At 44.5% G+C, this 22,600-nt stretch overlaps 1 protein-coding gene and 1 long non-coding RNA gene across 2 annotated transcripts; both read left to right on the plus strand.

Moving 5' to 3' along the window:
- Nucleotides 1–2,440: 2,440 nt before the first annotated feature.
- LOC146196376 (uncharacterized) lies at nt 2,441–4,572 on the plus strand. Its single transcript, XM_084598174.1, has 3 exons — nt 2,441–2,460; nt 3,315–4,149; nt 4,462–4,572. Coding segments are annotated over exons 1-3 (840 nt in total). The 5' UTR covers nt 2,441–2,457; the 3' UTR covers nt 4,464–4,572.
- A 3,525-nt stretch (nt 4,573–8,097) lies between these two features.
- On the plus strand, nt 8,098–16,042 carry LOC146196377 (uncharacterized). The gene is made up of 4 exons (XR_014706104.1): nt 8,098–8,171; nt 10,047–10,183; nt 14,830–14,987; nt 15,903–16,042. It is a non-coding gene; the product is annotated as an uncharacterized LOC146196377 (long non-coding RNA).
- Nucleotides 16,043–22,600: the final 6,558 nt, after the last annotated feature.

Here is a 22,600-nt window from a genome sequence, read left to right on the forward strand (position 1 = left end):
GTGGCGATGAATAAAACAAATCTTTTATATCCACAGAAAAAGCGGTTAGAGCGTTGTTGTCGCATGACCTAAGGTAATCTATTAATACAGCAGAGTCCCTCGTCGCAAACGGGTCGTCCACGTCAAGCCTTTTAAGATTCAATTGCAAGAAGTCAGCAACGCACTTCTGCCACGTACCCGATTCGGACACGATCACGCGAAAAGGGCATTCCACGTTATGAGTCTTAGCTGAGAAAAACATTTGAAGAGAGTCATAATCGCTGCTCTCAATCTTCTTAACGACGCTCAACAGGTTGAGCTGTTCGCACAGCTTCTTGGCACGCGACTTTACTCTTTTCAAAGAAACATTTGAGGGTAGAGGGTTTTCTCCGGCCACTGTTCGTAAGTCATCAGGCCGATAAATCATCATCATCATCATCATCAGCCTGATTATACCCACTGCAGGGCGAAGGAATCTCCCATATTTCTCCACTTAACCCGGTTCTGTGCTAGCTGCACCCACTTGACCCCTGCGAACTTCTTAATCTCATCCGCCCACCTAACTTTCTGCCGCCTCCTGCTACGCTTTCCTTCCCTTGGAATCCAGTTTGTTACCCTCAGCGACCATCGGTTATCCTCTCTTCGCACTACATGTCCTGCCCATGTCCATTTCTTCTTCTTAATTTCCACTAGAATGTCGTTAACTTGGGTTATTTCTCTGACTCACTCTGCACGCTTTCTATCTCTTAATGTTACCCTTACCATTTTTCGTTCCATAGCCCTCTGGGTTGTCCTCAACTTAAGTAGAACTCTCTTGGTTAGCCTCCACGTTTCAGCCCCATAGGTGAGTACAGGCAAGATGCAGCTGTTGTATACTTTCCTCTTGAGCGATACCGGTAAGCTGCTAGTCATAATCTGCGAGTGCTTGCCAAATGCGCTCCATCCCAATCTTATTCTTCTTGTTATTTCCTTTTCATGGTCCGGATCAGCTTACTACCTGTCCTAAGTAGATATATTCGCCTACTACTTCCAGTATTTCGCTACCTAATGTAAACTCCTGTTCCTTCCCGAGGCTGTTGAACATTACCTTAGTCTTCTGCATATTGATTTTCAAGCCTACCTTTCTACTTTTCCTGTCTAGGTCATCAATCATTATTTGCAGTTCATCTCCCGAGTTGCTTAGCATCATCAGCAATGTCATCAGCAAATCGCAGATTACTGAGGTATTCTCCATCTACCCTTATCCCTAACTGCTCCCATTCCAAGTCTCTGAATACTTCCTCTAAACAAGCTGTGAATAGTACTGGGGAGATTGTGTCTCCTTTGCACTCAGATATAAATATCTGAGTGCAAAGTACTGGATCAAAGGGCAATTGTGTTTCTTCATGTTCTAGGCTGCGGCTTGCAGATTCAAATCTCTGTCAAGCCGGATGCATGCTAATATATATCGAATTAGCTAAGATACCTAAGACTAATTCTTAATTGTTAGAGACATACTTGTTGCAGCTTTTCATGCTTTGTATCAAGAGGTTGATCCTTGCAAGCTTTAAATTCAGTTCGGTAAAGAATTGCGGCGATTCTGTTTATCAATGACCGAAGCATGCGCTTGTTGTTACCAGCCTCTCTCCGTTCTTCAGCTCTTTCTAAACGCATGCTACTCAGAACAAAGATTTCCTTTTAAAAGCCTTCCAGTGTCTTTACCTCTATCACTGCGATCATCACTATGTGAAAGATCACTCCGTGTAGATACTAATCGGTAGGTTCCTGAAGAAATATATTGATATTGGGCACAAATAGGTCAAGGAATGTTGCATAAGCGCAATGCCTTTTGCTCATATTACAATATCTGATTCAACGGTATTGCAACCACATACATGACATTGACCAACCTCTCCACTGAATCGCACTAAAAGATCCCTCGTCGTGAAAGTAGCCACAACAAAATGACCAAAATGAAACATTCAAGATAGTCAAAAGCAGACCGCAACAGAAATATATCTTTCAATAGTGAGGAGCTATAAAAGAATGAGCGAAAATTCAAGAAAAAGAAAAGAAGCGACCGCCCACCACGAGGAAAATCAGATCCATACTTCAACTGTAATTCTACAAGTGGGTAAAATAAGTACATCAGCACAAATTCAATCTCTACACTAATTGCGAAAGAGAGCTTGTTCGAGATGCTCTCTTGCATACCAGAGGATTTAAGTAAAATTGAGATACACCTCTCTCTGACATGCGCCAGTATCAACCTAAGGACAAGGTATCCCATTACAGTTCTGAGCGCGTACGGCGTCTCAGCGTGCGACCGTAGTAGCGGAGACGCACAGAATATAAATATCCTCGAAATGAATACTAAATTTTAATTCTAGTTTGCTGCAGCCATTTACTTGCGCAGAGTGGGATGGGCACCTTTTCGTATAAAAGGGCCTGCAAACCGGGATATGTCAGCAGTCGGCTCAACAGCAGCTTGCAGTCAATATGGTAAGCACCTGATAATTTTACCCATGATCAAGAAAAGTCCGAAATCAATTCGAACAGACGACTAAAGCAGAGATCTCTAGACCTTCAAAAAATTATGTACTTGTGGGATGGCGCTGAAGAGCATATTGTGCTTTATTCATCCAAACTACTGGTTGAATATGTACGTTTCTTCTTCGCTTCCGATGATAGAGAGATGAAGACTAAGACCTTGTGATACTCTTATTCTATCACGCTACAAATCGACTTAGCTCGTAGCCGCGGCAGTTTGCATTAGTTAAAGTAAGCAATAATGTAGCATTTTATGCGTAAACCTCAGTGAAAAAAAGTACCCTAAAAACCACAGTCTTGTTCAGGAATTTAAAAAAAAAAAAAACTCCGGATATACTCACATAGCCATTTTAGTAAAAGCACGAGCTCTCATTCTGTTGCTTCATATCACGAGCCTGGCTAAAGCACTGGCCATGGCAGCTTCGGTTACTGCAGTGGTTTTAAAGCGATGTCTAAACCTTATTTAAATCAGAGTCCCAATCATTGACAGCAATAACCAGTGATAACTTTTCTTTATTCAGATCTGTGGCTCACATATTATTGCCTTGTCCGTGAATGCAAAAACAAGCATACGTGGAAGGCCAAAATACAATTTTCTTAATAATTGTTAATTTCAGAGAAGAATAAAAGAACAGCTGCTTCTTATCTAAAGAGGCCCGAAGCTGCGTGTAGTGTGGGGCAATGTATAATTCAGTTAGGGCAAAACACTTAACTTCATAAAAACGTATTGGCTGCGCAAATATCATTGCTTTCAAGCAAAAGGCTTGCAGGAAACCGTAAAATCAAATCAATGTCTCTTTTTTTAGATCCGTGCTTGCGTCCTTTTGGCTCTTGCCACCAGCGCTATCGCTGGCTACACCGGCCTCGGCTACGGCGGCCTCGGCTACGGCCTTGGTTACGGTGGTCTAGGCTATGGTCTCGGCTACGGCAGATACGGCTACGGCCTTGGCTACACTGGTTTCGCCCCATCTGTGGCCACCGTCGCCCAAGCCCCAGCTGTCGCCACTGTTGCCCACGCTGCCCCAGCCGTCACCACCGTCGCCCACGCTGCTCCAGCGGTCGCTAGCTACGCTTACGCCCCAGCTGTGACCCGCGTTGCCGCTTACCACGCCGCCCCAGCTGTTGCTACCTACGCTGCTGCTCCAGTTGTTGCCGCTGCTCCAGCCGTGACCAAGGTTGCCACCACCTACGCTGCTGCTCCAGCAGTCACCACTGTTGCCCACGCAGCCCCAGCTGTCGCCAGCTACGCCGTCGCCCCAGCTGTGACCCGTGTTGCTGCCTACCACGCTGCTCCAGCTGTCGCCACCTACGCTGCTGCCCCAGCTGTTGCCACCGTTGCTCACGCTGCTCCAATCACCACCTACGCCGCTGCCCCAGCTGTTGCCACCGTTGCTCACGCTGCTCCAGTCGCCGCCTACACCACTGCCGTCCACCACGCCCCAGCTGTGGCTACCGTAGCCCACGCTGCCCCAGCCATCGCTTCCTACCACGCTGCCCCAGTCTACGGCTACGGTGTTGGCACCCTCGGCTACGGCGTCGGTCACTACGGTTACGGCCATGGCCTTCTTGGATACGGCCTGAACTACGGTTACGGTCTCGGTAGCCCCTTCCAGTATGGTGCCCTTCTCCGCAAGAGGAAGTGTAAGTATATCCCGAATTGGTGCCAAATGTATTTAGGTGCTTTTCCACAAACTAATACATCAAAAGCTTTTGCTTAATATGAAAGTCGCACATTCGCATGACCAAGCTCTAGATGAATGCCGTAAATCTAAGAACGTAGCCATAGCTGGGTAGGTTGACCCCATGCCTTTCTCGGTTTCTTTAAAGATACATGAAACCAGAATTGAAGCTTCGCTGAAGGGCTGGATTTAGGTGTAGCAAAGTTAGGCATTCTCTATATATCGTAGTCTGTGTTATGTAATATATTGATTCTTATTTTGGATTTCTTTTCAGAGGTTTCCCAACTCCAGGTGATTGGAATAATAAACACACAAGTCAAGGCTGTCCATTCAACATCATGCGCAATGCAGATGTAAAAATAAAGCTTGTCTTTACGACACCACATTCCTTAGTGCATACTTTAGTGCATGTCGTGGGATCTGCGTTTTACTAGCTTTCTTTAGAGCCTTTGTTCTGGCAGTCATATATCCTCCTTTGAGACGGTCGTCTCTTGTTGCCTCTTTGGAGATGAAACCATCTATTCTTCTATCTTGCTGCCGGCGTTGTCAAAACTGGCATCATTTGACATCTCCAGTCTCAAGACAGCGACGACTTCCACACTCTACTCACAACTTGGTGGTTCATATCCTTCCTTTCCGAACGTAAATTATATAGGCCAAGGCTATCTACTTCTTAATTATGGCGGTGGAATTTTATTGCCGCCAATGATTACTCATCTTTTAGCCTTACATTACACTGGCCAGTTCTCTGAACGGTTTCGTGCATACGAGCACTATATGATAAGGGAGGACGGAAATCACATACAATGTGGGACAATCAAGAGACGATGACATGTCGCTAGCGACAATCGCGGTTAAGAGTGCAGTGGCGATTTGTTATTTAGTTTTTAAATGCTACAGGCGACAGTGCTTCCCTTCTCATCAACTGGTATCCTTTCACTCACCCTAGCGCAGAGTTGTGAAAATTCAGCCGAGACCTGCGAACCACTTCTGGGTTATCACTTACAAAAATGGTCGTGAACAGTCTTTAGAATCTGTATTAACACCTTATTGACTCTATCAATATTGTACGTACTTTTAATCTGTATGAACATGCGTAAATACGAAGTTCATACACGGTTACTTTTGTGTATTTAAATCAGTTCATATAAAGTTTGTACATAGCAAGTTGTCAGGCGAATATACTTCTCTGTATATACTCCTATCAATATACAGCAGGGGCGTAGCCAGTGCTCTGTTTCGATGTCAGAAACCCTTCCGAAAGTTTTTGAACTCCTTCTTTCGGCCTTTTTGCAATTTTTTTTATCGATGCCGTATAACGCCCTCGAAAATTATTTCTGGTTATGCCACTCATACACAGCTATTAAAATATATTGAAGCAATTTGGCATGTCAGAAAAAATGTTCAGATCGAAAGTATATAGTATTAACTGACCGAGTGCATGCTATTCATTGCAACTCATATTTTAATTACATTTTTTATTATGAATAGCATCTGTTAAAAAAGAAATGGAGACGGAAAATTGATACGATCAATTTGCATGAATTATAGATAAAAACGTATAAGGTTATATTTTGAAAATTTAACTGGTTACAATTTCGCTCTTTCTTCATCGCGCATTTCTTAGTCAAGCGTCCGCTCTTGTTGAGGACGCACTGAGTCCTTTTATCGAGCTCGCTCGCACAATTAAATACAAAAACATCACAAATGGAAGGTAAACGCACCGCGCCGACGACTTTACAGTGGAGAATGCGCGCTGTAGGTGTTGTCGGGTTACATCACGCGATGCTCAGACGCACGCCCTGGACTCTCGGATCCCCGTAGCTCATCCCTCAGAAGCTATATGGGCGAAACATTAGGATTATATACTGGCATACACACAATGATTGGGTATATGCACATTTACAGTAAGCTACCGAACGAGCCCCCCCCCCCCCCCTCCTCCGCTTTCCTTCTCACGCGCCGAAATTACTGGAAAATGGATGGTGCATTTCCCTGGCAAGGACCAAATTTTCATCCGAAAAAAAAAATGAATTTGCATTTTTTTCCTTTATCGACCCGATCGTGTTTAGAAGTCTGCTCCCAGACGCATCCGAGCCACCCCGCTGTGCATACGCCCCTGTCCACCACTTATGAAAACAAATCGGCGCCCGCCGCCGACATTTTCTCTCGCCGCGCTCAGTAGGTTAGCGACACTTCTGCGCCGCCGCTCCCGTCAAGGCAGCGGCAATATCTTAGCCCATCTGTTCCTGACCGCGCGCATCGTATGTTTCGCTCGCGGAGGTTATCCGACACCACCCAGCAGCCTTTGGACATGTGCGTCAACCGAGCGAGCGCTCTACAGGTTCTGCTTTTGTTTGTTATGTTTTTGCTGGAGGTGGTGTCTGGGTGAGGTGCGAGCTTAGGGCAAGGGTAGGGTAAGGAAGCGCGCTAATGGTAAGGGAAGAGGGGGGGGGGGAAGAGAAGGCGCGGCGGCTGGGGAGGGGGGGCGGCGGCGAACTAACACACATAACGGCACAAAATGCGCCAGCAGAAACACGCATATTCGCTCGCAGCCTTCGCATAGCGTTCATGCAGCCTCGTGAACTATATCAGCGCGCAACCTGCGGTCCGCGGCACCGACCTCTGCAAATAAATTAAGCGCCCTTACGGCACAATTAACACGCACTTGACCCGAACCACGGAATATCGACCAGCTGTAGCTGAACATATTCATCCTACCGCTGTGATCCATTGGGAACGTTATGCTAGTTCTAGTCGCAACCACCCTCTCGAGAGATTGGCTACAAGCTGTCCTTCAAATTCAATGCGCGGGAAGGATGCAAGGAGGCGCTTGGCCATCAGAGCGCGGCTTCGAGCTGGAGGAGGGGGGGCGTCTAGCCGCCCTGCGAGCAAAGCACACAGCAGTGCGCACGCACGCACGCACGCACGCATTCTTGTTTTTTTCCCTAGAAGTGCGGGAGGTATGAAAGGAGAAGCGGGCAGGCTAGCCAACGTAGACAGCGCGCGGTATCAAACCTATGACGGCTTCCTTTATGCGCCCTTCAATCAATAAATCAATCAATCAATCAATTTTTTGTTTTCAAATCCAGAGGACGGGGGGGGGGGGGGGGAGCTAGTTTACATGGAACACATTACAGGCATAAACACAGGCACAAACATTGCAGACATTACAGAGATGAACAGCAGCAAAAGCAAAAAAGGGAAAGAAAAGGAAAACAGATATGTGTTCACCGAATAACAGCGCAATTTCATGGTATTACCGCAGTGATGTCATCAATACAGCGAAAAGGATGGGTTTAAAGTTTCACAAAATATTCACAGAGCAAAGTTGTCTCCGAGTAACAGTAACGAAATCAGCAATCAGTTATTCGTGTTTATTTAGCACAAATGTATGATGCTCTCAGTCTTGAGAGCTATTTCTTTTTCGCCTCTGCAAAGCTGCATGTGTGTGAGCGCGCGTGCGTGCAAATAACTCATGCGCAGGCATTCAATATGTGCGGCTCCGCATACGGTAAGAACTCAAGTTTTCATTACAATGAAGGAAGCAAACACACGATCGCTGAAGTGGGCTCGCCACTCCGAGTCTCTGCGTCGCCTCGAATACCAGCCACCCCACAAAACGACCGGAAGAAAAAGAACGAAAGCCCAAGATAGCGAACGTACAGAACTGACGCTCGCTCGGCGTTCCACTAATCCCGCCTTTCGTCTGAGCAGCGCGGCGCGACAGCGCGACTGAAAAAAAAAAAAAAAAAAAGAAAGCGAACTCCACAAGACACGTGATGGAGCAGCGCGGCGTGGCAGCGCGACTGGAAAAAAAAAAGAAAGAAAGAAAGAGAACTCCACAAAACACGTGATGCAACTTCATGTGTCGCGTGATTGCGCACCGAAGATCTGCAAAAACTCCCATGACTGAGAGGCGGCGTTTGGCTGTTTGGCGACGTCGAGCGTGGAAAATAGTTCTTTCTGCCAGAAATCTTCAATGTAAGTTGACAAACTTTGTCATTCCTTTCTTATAAACGCTTTGCGCATACTCGCGGAAAATTTTGTGTTTCAGAAGTGAGCAGTTTTTACATTACAAGCGTTTACCCATTTTTTACTTTGCTGCATACTGCACGACCAATGCTCTAGGAAGATTTTTCATTGTTTAGCGTTTTTATCACCTAGTTAAGTTTTAAAAAGTGATCCTCGATTGTCCGCGGCCTCTTTCCGATCATTTTGCAACATAGTTCAGATCTTTAAGGCGTTTTTTTGCGGAGTTATTACTAATTCTTCAAAGGTAAACAACCGCTTGGCCTCGCAGCCATAACCGTCAAATTTCAAATATTGAGAGTGGCCTTGTACTGCGTAAAAGCTATGTAGACGTATAAAACCTGTCATTTTTAAATTCCGTCAGATGTGTGCGATCGCTCGCTACCTATCTGTTTTATTTATTGCGTTTCTTCGTTGAGCTATTTGCACATGGAGCCGGTAATTCGAGGTTAAAGCGCTAACCGCATGAGGCGACAATTCGCGGCGACATGCCGCGCGACGCCGTCGCGCGACGGGCTGAGGGCCGCCAAAGCATTGCCGCTCGTCGCCGTCGCTCGGTTTCTGGGTTTTTAGAAAATTTCGCGTGTCGCCCGGAAGCAGCTCGCGAGGCAGCCAATCGCAGAGGGCTTTAGGGTGCTCAACTTCCGTTCTGGCTATCTTTTTCTTTTTATTGCGTGTGAAGTTAGTTTTCCTAGTCCGGTTTGGGCGAAGAACCTGGTGCCTTCACGCGCTCACTTCGTCTGATCCGTGTATATATATGAGTGCATCGAGATAATTCAGTAAAAGCTTGGATGGGTAATACAAGAAAGAAAAAGGTTAGCGTGGCTTGATATTGTTAATTTCCGAAAGGAGCAGGAGAAAGTCGCTGCTTGCAATGCAAGCCGGCATCGCAGTGTATAGTAACGCACCGCTGCGCTGTGACCCTTTAAAATACGATGTGTTACAAGAAATTTCATCAGTGTTTTATCGTACTTCATGTTAAAAATGGGATATAGCATGATTGCATTCCCCTTGACCGAATGACGAGGCAGCGGTAACAGAGCAACGCTGAAAACGCGCCTCTGTCGCTGAGCGCCGTCGCTCCGTGCGGTATGCACCAGCGACAACGACAGGCGTTGGCGGCGGCGTCGCGCGACGGATCGCTAGGGGTTGTCGCCTCATGCGGTTACCGCTTTATTGGAACAGTCCATAAGCAACGACTTTCCGCGTAAAATTAGGTTTTTAAGCTTTCCTTTAGAGTAAGCACAGATTGGGGGGGGGGGGTGATATATAATTTTATTTATAACAATTCGCGGACTTCAACACAGCAATAGTTATATTTATATCCTTGTAGGTCAGCACGTATTATTTTAGTACAGGCCCAGTGTTCTTTTTCTTTTTTTTTTTAACGGAGGCGTGGCAAGTTATGTGGGTCAAGCTAACAATTGGCTGTGAATTAAGCGATTAGAGCTTTCAAACTTAGTCTTCTGTTTTGTTTAATTTCTAAGAACCTTTAAGCTTCACAGAGAAACAGCATATTTTGAAAAGTGAATTTCAACTATGGATGTTCTTCGTTTATTAATGTTTGAAATTGGTGACAATTGGGTCAGAATTGAAACAGATGATAGGATCGAGTTTTTTGGTAACTTATGGCATGTGACCTAGAGCTGCCAGGAATTCATTTTTTGAGACAGCTTTTCTTTAGGAGTGTAGGGAAAGTAATGGTATGTTATGGGTTTTGAGAAGCATGGATTTAATGAAGTCTTTCTTTTACTGCATTTACGGCTTGTTTGGCAATAATGCTTGCAGTCCAGCTGATGCATTTGTATTGTCACACTGCTTTTGCAGCAGATTTCATCTGCCATCGAGGGAGTGCTGCCTGAATATGAAGCAGACAGCGTCATGAATCTGTTGAGGCAGTTTATTCTATCAGCCATGGGTGCCCTGCCCTAAAGCATCCTTCCTGTAAAGGAGACATTGAATTGGTAGGTATCACATGCTGATGTTTTTTGCATTCATGTGTTTGCTTTATAACTGTAAAATTTTTACTGGTTCATGCTTTGCATTTATTTTTTTCTTTTGAGAGTATAAAGCGCGGATGTGTAACAGGCTTCATTAAAGCAAAGCTTGAAACCAGCTCGGTGTTGTTATATGATTCTTGCTGTGTTTTTAGCGCAAGACTGACATGTTGGTGAATCTTGCTCATAGTCTGCACTAAAGAAAATTTTTCATGGCCTCTTCAGAGCTTTAAAACAGGAGATATACTTAGCTGTTTTATTGCAGTAGTACCTACTATTTCTAGTTGAGGCAAAATTGAGTAAACCTGTGTTTTAATAGCTCAGTGACAAACATGGTTTCATAATCAAGCTGACTGCACTGTGCATATGTGTGCATGTTCATGCTGACATTCAGTTACTGTTTATTTAGACTGCCTCAGCATATGTACACATACAGTGATGTTTCACTTGAACAAAGTTCAAGGGACCTTATGAAAAAGTTTGTTGAAATGAAAGTTCATTGGACTGAAATAAATGCGTGGAAGATTGTTTCCATTAGCTTCAAGAAATATTCAGTTCAGTCGTTCAGTCATGTCCGACTCTTCGTGACCCTATGGACCATGTCACGCCACGCTTTCCGGTCTCTCACTATCTTCCTAACATCACATAACTTCATCTGCAGTGCCTCGAGGATACCATCTAACCATTGCGTTCGCTGCCTACCCCTTCTCAAGCAACCCTCAACCTTTCCCAACATCAAATCTTTGTCCAGCAACTCCTCTCTTCTCATCAGATGACCAAAGTAGCTGAGCTTTAACTTTAGAATTTTACCCTCCAATGAGCAGTCAGGGTTTATGGTCGACAATATCGACTGATTTGATCTTCTGGCAGTCCAAGGAACTCTCAAGAGTCTTCGCCAGCACCACAATTCAAACGCGTCAATTCTTCGGCGGTCAGCCTTTTTCACAGTCCAACTCTCTCATCCATACATCACAACTGGAAAGACCATAGCACGAGTTATACGGATCTTGGTTGGCAGACTAATGTCTGCTCTTTACTAGGCGGTCAAGGCTAACCATTGCTCTCTTTCCCAGAAGCAGGCGTCTCCTAATTTCACGGCTACAGTCTCCTTCCGAGGTAATCTTGGAGCCCAAGAAGAGAAAATCTGTCGCAGATTTTTAGGTTGTTCAAATCTTATCTGAGCCCATTTATTTGTCACTGCGCTGATTTGCAAGTGAAGAATGCGTAACCTTTTGCAGCACTTTTGAAAGGACTACAGTGGTTTTGAACTCGATTACTGTGCAAGCTCCTGGGAATCTTGCCTATCACAACGGCCTGCTGAGGAGACAAGGCTTTCATTTTCTCCAAGCAGATCATGGTTAACCAAAATGCGCACATTTGCAATTTTTGGAGCTAAAGGGCCTGGTAGGGCTGAAGATCTGGCTTTGACTGGCTATGACTGTACAGCTAATTAAGCGTGCAGACAGCTATGGATTCATCTGGTTACAAGCTAGTTTAGACAGCCAATTCACTTTAAAGCTAAATAACGGCCACTTTTCTTCACACGATAATGACGAGTGGTTCTTAACATAACAATATGCTACAAAGAGTGCGGACTGTGCTTTTTTAAGCGCTCAGTATGACTTTGAAGACACAGGATAGTACCGCAGAAAATGTTCGTTGAACTGAAATGAGCACTAACTGAAGTTTGTTAAAATGAAGTGCGCTTGCATAGTGTTCAATAGAGCTTCAGTGGGGGGATGTAATAAAGTTTGTACAACTGAATACATTGTCGAAGTGACGTTCGCTCAAGTGGTATGTTTTTCTGTGACTAAACGAGAACATTTACTTTGCTCAAAGCAACATATACACAAATATTTACTTTCTTGCTAGTCACCAAGATTTGCAATTAACTTCCGAACTCATTTTATTCACAACCTAAATAAATGCATCGTTAACCCTAGAACCAAATAGTTACTAGCAATAACAAAAGTAATATGTTGATATTTATCTGTTGGAGAACAATTTCTGTTTAATTGTTTTGTGTGTTTTTGAGTTCTGCAAACATGAGGGGGCTTGTTACAGAAGGGGTGGGCTGCAAGACGGGAAGTATCAGTGTGGCGGCCCTTTTGTGTTTATCAAATAATAATGCATTCTAGCATGTAAAACGATTGCCTTTACAACCTGCTAAAAATCTTCTTTTTAAATTGCATGTTTGAATTCTGCCTGGATAAACATAGATGGCAGAGAGAGATCTTTCTGCCATGGGGTGTGAACTGTATTTTGTGCAGAAAGCCAGAGGCTGTCGAACATGTGTTTATAGATTGTTGTGATTGGGTTTTTTGGGGGCAATATCCTACAGAGAACTTTGCTCAAAGATGTCCCTTTAAACCCCCATGGAATTTGGTTCTCAGGTGTTGAAAATTACAACAGTGTTCTGTAAGATATGATAAGGCTATTAAGCTTGCGTAGCGCATGGAAGCGCCGAATGGCTGTTCGCCATGCTGATCTTTGTTATCAGACCTATTCAAGAGTATAATGAGGGTTTTGTCCAACAGATGATGTTTTGAAAGCTCAGCCATGTGTACCTGTGTTTATCAATGTATTTGAAAAAGTGATCAGTTTGAATGCGATAATTAGAGGTATTGTATCTAAACTAGCTCTCGGCCAGCCTGTAGTGCTTGTGAAAAGGCAACAGTGACAAGAAGGGTGTTTTGCTAGAGCTTTTAAAGCTCTTAAATCTGTGCAGCTCTGCTTTAGTACATGCATTGTCTCGTGTACATGGCTAGTTAAATGATTTCTGTTCATTTTATTACAAAAAGTCATTCTAAATCTTTAGATAAGCTTGCTCACCTCTATTGTTTGTTTGCATTGTGTTCACGCATGCTATAGCTGGAAATGATGCAGTATTAGTTACAAGTAAATAAATAAAAGGAGCAGCAACTACATTTCCTTCGTCCGCACATTTTTAAGAGAAACATACATGGGCTCATTAGATTTTAGTGTTATTTGCAGCTGTGTTTGATAGTGAAAGATCTTCCTGTCATTGCATAGAAATCTTTCAGAAACTTCTGAAATAGTTTGATACCTGGTGATGTGGAGGTTGACTTCCCAGATAGTAATGTATTCCTATAGTTCATACTGCACCAGCCAAAAGATGAGACACAGCAAAGAGGAGGACAGGGCAAGGCTGGACTATCAACTGAATGTTATTGATAAGAAGAAAACAACGAAGACTCCTTCCGAAAAGCTCGCGCACAACCCAACCGGTGGAATGGCAGGAAATTGGGAAGAAGATGATGAAGAAGAAAATTCAAAGCCAATTCCAAGTCAAGGCCTAATTAACGACTTTTCTAATAGATGAAATTCCTTACAATGAAGGCTAGCCGACGCCTTAGCCACACACTTGTCCTCGGCTTTAGCAATGTAAAATGCTTCAACCAACTCTGCAGAGTTGATTACCATTGCTGTAAACTACACCCGTATTATTGAAGTCAGGTGCACAAAGGGACGGGTCATGCTCCGACTTACACTCTCGGGATTGCACATGTAGCGCAAGATTAGAACTCGTCTTCCCTCCCAGAGAATTGGAGTGCTCCGTCAGGTGCACATTTAGACATCTGCCTGTCTGCCCGTTGTATTTACAGCGAGAAACAAGATAGGAGCCTTGTGCGCTAGAGTTAGAAATGGGCTCGACAGTGTACCCCGTGATAGTTTTCGTTGTGCAGTGTCACATAAGAAAAAGTTCACCACCTGCAGAAAGAATGTGGTCTACCACGTTCCGCTGAATTGTGGCCGGTGCTACTACGGGCAGACAGGCAGATGTCTAAATGTGCGCCTGACGGAGCACTCCAATTCTCTGGGAGGGAAGGCGAGTTCTAATCTTGCGCTACATGTGCAATCCCGAGAGTGTAAGTTGGAGCATGACCCGTCCCTTTGTGCGCCTGACTTAATAATACGGGTGTAGTTTACAGCAATGGTAATCAACTCTGCAGAGAGTTCGTTGAAGCATTTTACATTGCTAAAGCCGAGGACAAGTGTGTGGCTAAGGCGTCTGTTAGCCTTCATTGTAAGGAACTTCATCTATTAGAAAAGTCGTTAGTTAGGCCTTGACTTGGAATTGGCTTTGAATTTTCTTATTCATCTTCTTCCCAATTTCCTGCCATTCCACCGGTTGGGTTGTGCGCGAGCTTTTCGGAAGGAGTCTTCGTTGTTTTCTTCTTATCAATAACATTCAGTTGATAGTTCAGCCTTGTCCTGTCCTCCTCTTTGCTGTGTCTCGTCTTTTTGCTGGTGCAGTATGAACCCATACCAACGTGCCCAGTCGTCAACCTTTTTGTATTCCTATAGTACCGTATGCATGCACAATAGATAAACGTAACCCCTTGCATATATCACTGAATCTTCCACTCTAGAAGAGAATTTTGTGCACAAGCATTTTACTGTAGTTTGCCTCTGTGGAGCATTGTATTTCTAATTCTGTGCTGTGCTTCTCTTTTTATGCTGTTACTCAGCAACATATGAAGTATTCCTTGTTTGTTTCTGTTACTTGTGCATTTGACTTTTCCTTTTTTTATTATTCGAATTAACTTTCTTCCTGCTGTTCTGACTAGTGTTTTCGTATGCATGTGCAGTCCTCTTGATGCTTCATTGAGCCATATCTGGAGACTCCCTGTTGCCGTGGTCTGTGCCGACAAGTAAAAACTAGGCAACCTGACTTCCTGGACAAGTAGCAGTGGGACGTAGCTGCATGGTTTCTTCAGCATCCATGTGGATTTCTTATAAAAGACAGGTATTTCTCCTATATTTGACTTTCATATGTGATCAAGATTTTACCTTGGTGACAAGCTCTTGAAGGAAAGGATGGACATTTATCGCACTTTCTTAATTTCTTACTCTCGGGAATACACTATTACGACTTGTTAACTGCATATGTAGCAAAAAGTATGTGTGACTGCATATTCCAGCAGTAAGCTGCATGATTTTTTAAGGACGAAATAATTTAGCTCCTATTGTCGGTAGCCTACTATTGACGAACCAAAGCAGGCAATATTAGGTACCAAAAAGTGATTATGCGGGGCCGGATGGGTTTTAATGAGACAAGCTCTCCACGTTTTAAGCCTTTGTACAGGGCCAACGTGTCTCCCTGAATGTGTCTGGGACACATGCAAGTCTTGTATCCTCAAAAGGATCTTGTCTAAATTTAAATAAAAGTAGCGCCAACCTTTTTTGAGTACGACCAGTTCAGCAGTAAGCTCAAAATTGAAGCAAAAAGGCATTCATGTCCTGTGCGATGTCAGTGCACGTTAAAGAGCCCCAGCTCGTCAAACGCTCTGAAGTCCTCTCCTACAGCTTCTCTCATAGCCTGGGTTGCTTTGGGATGTTAAACCACATAAACCAAACCAGTCATTTTTTACCACCCCATCTGACTTGTCTTTTCACTTATCTCCAAAAGATAGTGCCTACATAAGACTTGCCACTATTCCTGAGATTACCTAGATTATTATGTATTTATGTATTTTATGATTATGTAATTTTCCTCAGTGGAGCATTGCGTTTTCAATTCTGGGCTTTTCATGCTGTCACTCAGCAACCATATGAAATACTCCTCCTATGTTTCTTTTACTTGTGCATTTGACTTTTCCTTTATTATTCAAAAAATCTTTCTTCCTGCTGTTCTGATTAGTGTTCTCATATGTACATGCAGTCCTCTTGTTGCTTCATTCGACCATATCTGGAGACACCCTGTTGCCGTGGTCTGTGACGACAAGTAACAAGGCAACCTGACTTCCTGGACAAGTAGCAGTGGGACGTAGCAGCATCCATGTGGACTTCTTATGAAAGAAAAGTATTCTAAATTTTGCTTTCATATGTGATAAAGATTTTACCTTGGTAACAAGCTCTTGAAAGGAAAAGATGGGCATGAGTGGCACTTTTTTATTTTCTTACTCCCTGGGAATACACTATTGAGACTTGTTACCTGCATATGTAGCAAAAAGTATGTGACTGCATATTGTAGGCTAACTATAATATACTTCATCATTCCCTGTTATCGCTCTTGTATTCCCCTAGGTGCTTGGTGTAGCTGGTCTCCTTCAGTAATTACTTATGTGTGTGTGTCATCTGCTATGGCAAACATAGCCATCACTCAGGAAAAATGGGAGCAAACAGGCATAGTGGCATCACTTGCTGGTAGCATGCACCAAAATGTATGTATACATACTGATACGTTACCGCTCAACATGTGTATTTGCTTGATGTAGCAAATGGCAGAGGAGAGAGTTTGTCTGATGACCAAGGATACTGGCGTGTAAATTCCACTCCTTTGTTTCCTGGGCCCCTATTGTGATTAACTAATGTCGAATGATATAGAGGATCAAAAGGAATACAACTAAACACAGCAATAGTCTCTATCTCCTGAGGGTGTATTGCAGGTACTAGTTTGTACAGAAAGTGGTTGGAAACCAGTTAGCATATTTTGAGGAAAAACATGCACCTGAGTGAAGAGAGATGAGTGTGATGATGCCACAAAGCGTGCGAAATTGGCAGAAAAATTTTGAGCATGTATATTTCTTTTCTAGGTGACACCATGATAAATTTTGATATGGCTGGTACATCAAACACACAATGTCGTTGCCGTCGGAAACCAAGTGTTTCTGTGTCAAGGGTTTGTGCAATAAATGGAGGTATGAATTTGCATCTGTTTCTTTCGCCACTCTCACTTTTCACGAAATATTACATGCATGTGAATAGTGAGTAAAATACACATTATTGGACACTTGAAATATAGTTAGCATAACACAAGGTATTAATACTTCGTATGAACACGATTCTTTAAAATAACGGTGGCCAATTATCGGAACAAAGTCGTTACAGTGTGCATATACGCTATCAATAGGCTAATCATAGGAGATATAAATACGTTCTATGTAAATACATTCTATTCAATCACGGTGGCCAATTGTCGGAAGGGAGATCATACATAGATCATACGTGTTCTAAAGACTTTCTTTTGATGGTCGATAGCTTCTATGATCATATTGTCTAAAGACATCGCATAAAGTGATCATAGACATTTTTGTAAGGGATGTCCGGTGTCTTGCATGCTTCCTCAGATTACCCTTAGTGATAAAGGTTTGAAGTTTACGCGAGCTTTCTTTTTACCGCGTTATCGCTAGTTGTTGAACATCGGCAAAAACTCTTGTGTGTTGTCCTAAGCTTCCCAGAGCCATAGGCTAGTGCTGGCCGGTGGCAGAGTGAAGACAGTGTGAAAAAAAAAGGCAAACCTTCTTCCAGGACGATAAACGAGAGGCGGGAAGTTGGCTGCCAGGTAAAGAATGCTGAGAACTCATGCAGTGGACGGAGGATGTTCTTACGCGGGCGCAGAAGTAATAGTAGCGGCCAGGGGAACAAGGCGTTTGTGTGGTAGTGTGCTTCAATGTCCCCTGGCAGAGGTAGAGCGGTAGGCACAAGCTGCAGACCAGTCTTCAGTTAAAAGGTCGATGTGCGAGCTTTCTTTCGTGGAACAAATGCGCGGTGCGGAGATTGTGAGTGGGTTTTACAAAAGAGCACCTTTAACTAGCCCTGTACAAAGCACTGTAAAAATTTTGCTGGGCCCATGTGATACACCTTAGCGACAGCTGGGACGTCATTCTCTCGACGAGAATACAAATCGGAACATGTAGGTGTAATCAAATACTAGTCTAAATCTCCACTAAAATATAAAGGAATGTGTGCGGTACGTCCTGTTATTGAAAGGGCAATAAAGGAAGAGAAAGACAAAAATGCTATTAAATAGGAAGAACGATTATAAACCGGTAATAAAATCCTTTCATTTTCTACCGTAGGTGGGAAAGGGGCATTAGGTGAGAATTATCGAGGAGGGAAGTGTCCGAAATAATAAAAGTTAACTATAAAACTAGAATAAATGTTACGATGGATTCTGATGTGACATCGCCTAGTGCCGTTCGCTATATGTTTGCATTGGAATATGCTACATATACGTTGTGACGAAGTTCAATGTACAGATTGTACAATAAGAACAACTTGATCTAAATAACCGAAGCAGATTTATAGCACGTTTCTGCTGTCCGTTACAGGCTAAACTACTTAACAGAGAGTCGAGTGTCAGAGGCATTTGAGTGATTAGCTTCATTAGACTTTCAAAATGTGGACTTCGTTCAGCATGTGTGGGGAATCGATGCCAGGTATGCTGTACTCAGTGGACAATGCCTCTGCTGTCGCAAAGTGGAGTACTCACTTCGCTTCAACAGAAGTTTGAGAGATTTGTGAAAGCCCTGTTTAGACGAAGTCGTTGATGACTATCTTCCAAGTAGAGAGGAAGTTTGTGGTAGCAGTCTTAATGCTAGGTGTGTGTGGATGGAGCACAAAAAATGATAATATTTTGTTCGCTAGCTCCGAAGATGACTTTTTCTTGGCGAGTGGTTTTTACTGATTAGCACGTCTGGCCGCACTCACGGATTTCACTGCTGGCGGTCTCATGCATGCACTCTATGTCTATTTCTGTCTTTCTGTTTCCTTGTCTCAGTCTCTCTCTCTCGCCATATATGTCACATGGGTCACTCGTAGGATACGTAGTGCTCCCCACAGAGAGCAGAAAGGCAGCGGCATCCGAGCAAGTGCGGGCGCCGGAATGAAGAGGAGGAGAATGGTAGTTTTTCTCAGAGCGCAAGCGCTCGCCGCCGTGCAGAGTTTTGCTGAGATTTCGGATGCGGCAGACCTACAAAATCAGCATTTCAATCAGCATGTAATTTCAAATCTCAAGGCATATTTGGACTATTTGAGTGGCTTTTTCGTAGTTTGGGTTTCTAGTCGTCAACTAACGGGATGGTCTGAGACCATAACAATCAACAATGCACGCGGAATAATTTACTTTAAATGAGGTTCCCTAGGAAAGTGGTTAGAGGTCATGCACGTTAATGAGAATATCTAGGAACTTGCACGAACGCTTCGCAAAAGCACACAGCCCTGCGAAGCTGATGAGCTGTTGGTACTGCAGTCGACGGCTTCCCTCGATAAATTAACGTTGTTTTCACGCTACAGTGTTAACAAGAGCGCATGCAACGCGTTTGGTAGAAAAGGCGTCCTTGATGCCGTAACAAGAATTGTGTAAAACGTGTCAGAAGAAGTACTCAAGTGATATCGCATCAAACGTTTTATGCATCGATTATTTGTGCAGCATTGAGAATGGTGGGATACCATTCGCTTCTCATTTACCATATGCTTAGTTGTCAAGTTGGAGGCAAATTTGAGACATGGATACGAAGTGACGATATATTGACACGTGCATTAGAGGTAGGTGAAGAAGGAGCGCAATCGGACGCAGTAGACAACGTTAAGTGTGGGCCCCGTTCCTGGTACCCTCGTTCGCTAGTTCAACTGTCTCTGTGCCCTCGCTCTGCGGCCACAGTAGCCTTTCTGTGTAAGAACTGTTACATATCTGGTGGGGGTGGTGGGTGTATACGCTTCCCGACCTACGTACGCCTACGAAATAAGACCATGGAGCTCACACCGGTCCATCAGCACCCAAGCCGCCGCCTCCGCAGCCAGTCACCTGAATTCGGACCTCTTGCCACCCCTACGAAGACGACGCAGCCTCGACCGACGGTCTCACCGGAAATGGCCACAGATAGTAGGTCCCCGGCGCCCGTCCTCTACCACACGCCGCGAACACCGCCATCTTTTCACGGCGACGTATGCGAAGATGCGGAGGACTGGCTGGACACCTTTGAGCGGGTCGCCCTCCACAACGACTGGAGCGACGACCGTAAGCTCCATAACGTGTTTTTTGCGCTTGGAGACTCCACTAGAACATGATTCGAGAACAATGAGAACAATTTGTCCACTTGGGAGACATTTCGCCGAAATCTACCATCTACATTTCCCAACATAGACCGCCGGGAGAAAGCGGAAGCTGCGCTCCACTCCCGCAACCAGCGGACTAACGAAAGCGTCCGCATGTATATGTACCTCTAACTGTATGCCGTTACCTTTAGGTGTGAGTGTCTAGGGAGAAGTGAGACAAGTATTCCGCCGTTGCTTCCACAAAACGAAAGCCAAGCAAAACGTTTTAACGCATTGCCAGGCTCTAAGGCCGTCTCTAAAAGCCGAACCGCCAACCAAGACTTTGCCAAATCGTCAACTCAGGGCTCTGGCATGTCGTAATCGGCTTACGTAGAGCAAAAACCTTGGCTAATAATACGCATTGCCGAGACTTGGCATCGCGCCAACATTTGCCTGACATGTGGGAGAAATACGTATGAAATCGCGTGAACACAAGAACCTGATCTTTCGATCCGTGCACATGCGTGAAAATGACACTCTTCTGCTTGCATTACACTAGTAGGGAAGGAAACACTGCAGGAAAGACTTGAGAGCACTTCACGAAGACTCAGAAGGCTCGCTGCTGTTCTTACTGTTATGGCCCGTGCACATGCTTGAAAAGGACACTCTTCTGCTTGAATTACACTAGTAAGGAAGGAAACACTGCAGGAAAGACTTGAGAGCACTTCACGAAGACTCAGAAGGCTCGCTGCTGTTCTTGCCGTTATGGCCCGTGCACATGCTTGAAAAGGACACTCTTCTGCTTGAATTACACTAGTAAGGAAGGAAACACTGCAGGAAAGACTTGAGAGCACTTCACGAAGACTCAGAAGGCTCGCTGCTGTTCTTGCCGTTATGGCCCGTGCACATGCTTGAAAAGGACACTCTTCTGCTTGAATTACACTAGTAAGGAAGGAAACACTGCAGGAAAGACTTGAGAGCACTTCACGAATACTCAGAAGGCTCGCTGCTGTTCTTGCCGTTATGGCCCGTGCACATGCTTGAAAAGGACACTCTTCTGCTTGAATTACACTAGTAAGGAAGGAAACATTGCAGTAAAGACTTGAGAGCACTTGACGAAGACTCAGAAGGGTCGCTGCTGTTCTTGCCGTTATGGCCTGTGCACATGCTTGAAAAGGACACTCTTCTGCTTGAGTTATACTAGTAAGGAAGGAAACACTGCAGGAAAGACTTGAGAGCACTTCACGAATACTCAGAAGGCTCGCTGCTATTCTTGCCGTTATGGCCCGTGCATATGCTTGAAAAGGACACTCTTCTGCTTGAATTACACTACTAAGGAAGGAAACACTGCAGGAAAGACTTGAGAGCACTTCACGAAGACTCAGAAGGCTCGCTGCTGTTCTTGCCGTTATGGCCCGTGCACATGCTTGAAAAGGACACTCGTCTGCTTGAATTACACTAGTAAGGAAGGAAACACTGCAGGAAAGACTTGAGAGCACTTCACGAAGACTCAGAAGGCTCGCTGCTGTTCTTGCCGTTATGGCCCGTGCACATGCTTGAAAAGGACACTCTTCTGCTTGAATTACACTAGTAAGGAAGGAAACACTGCAGGAAAGACTTGAGAGCACTTCACGAAGACTCAGAAGGCTCGCTGCTGTTCTTGCCGTTATGGCCCGTGCACATGCTTGAAACGGACACTCTTCTGCTTGAATTACACTAGTAAGGAAGGAAACACTGCAGGAAAGACTTGAGAGCACTTCACGAAGACTCAGAAGGCTCGCTGCTGTTCTTGCCGTTATGGCCCGTGCACATGCTTGAAAAGGACACTCTTCTGCTTGAATTACACTAGTAAGGAAGGAAACATTGCAGTAAAGACTTGAGAGCACTGGACGAAGACTCAGAAGGGTCGCTGCTGTTCTTGCCGTTATGGCCTGTGCACATGCTTGAAAAGGACACTCTTCTGCTTGAGTTATACTAGTAAGGAAGGAAACACTGCAGGAAAGACTTGAGAGCACTTCACGAATACTCAGAAGGCTCGCTGCTATTCTTGCCGTTATGGCCCGTGCATATGCTTGAAAAGGACACTCTTCTGCTTGAATTACACTACTAAGGAAGGAAACACTGCAGGAAAGACTTGAGAGCACTTCACGAAGACTCAGAAGGCTCGCTGCTGTTCTTGCCGTTATGGCCCGTGCACATGCTTGAAAAGGACACTCGTCTGCTTGAATTACACTAGTAAGGAAGGAAACACTGCAGGAAAGACTTGAGAGCACTTCACGAAGACTCAGAAGGCTCGCTGCTGTTCTTGCCGTTATGGCCCGTGCACATGCTTGAAAAGGACACTCTTCTGCTTGAATTACACTAGTAAGGAAGGAAACACTGCAGGAAAGACTTGAGAGCACTTCACGAAGACTCAGAAGGCTCGCTGCTGTTCTTGCCGTTATGGCCCGTGCACATGCTTGAAACGGACACTCTTCTGCTTGAATTACACTAGTAAGGAAGGAAACACTGCAGGAAAGACTTGAGAGCACTTCACGAAGACTCAGAAGGCTCGCTGCTGTTCTTGCCGTTATGGCCCGTGCTCCGTGAACCATCCGTTTG

Source organism: Amblyomma maculatum, chromosome 3 (assembly GCF_055883805.1).
Source record: "Amblyomma maculatum isolate TAMU_Amacu chromosome 3, ASM5588380v1, whole genome shotgun sequence".
In the NCBI taxonomy this organism is placed as follows: Eukaryota; Metazoa; Arthropoda; class Arachnida; order Ixodida; family Ixodidae; genus Amblyomma; species Amblyomma maculatum.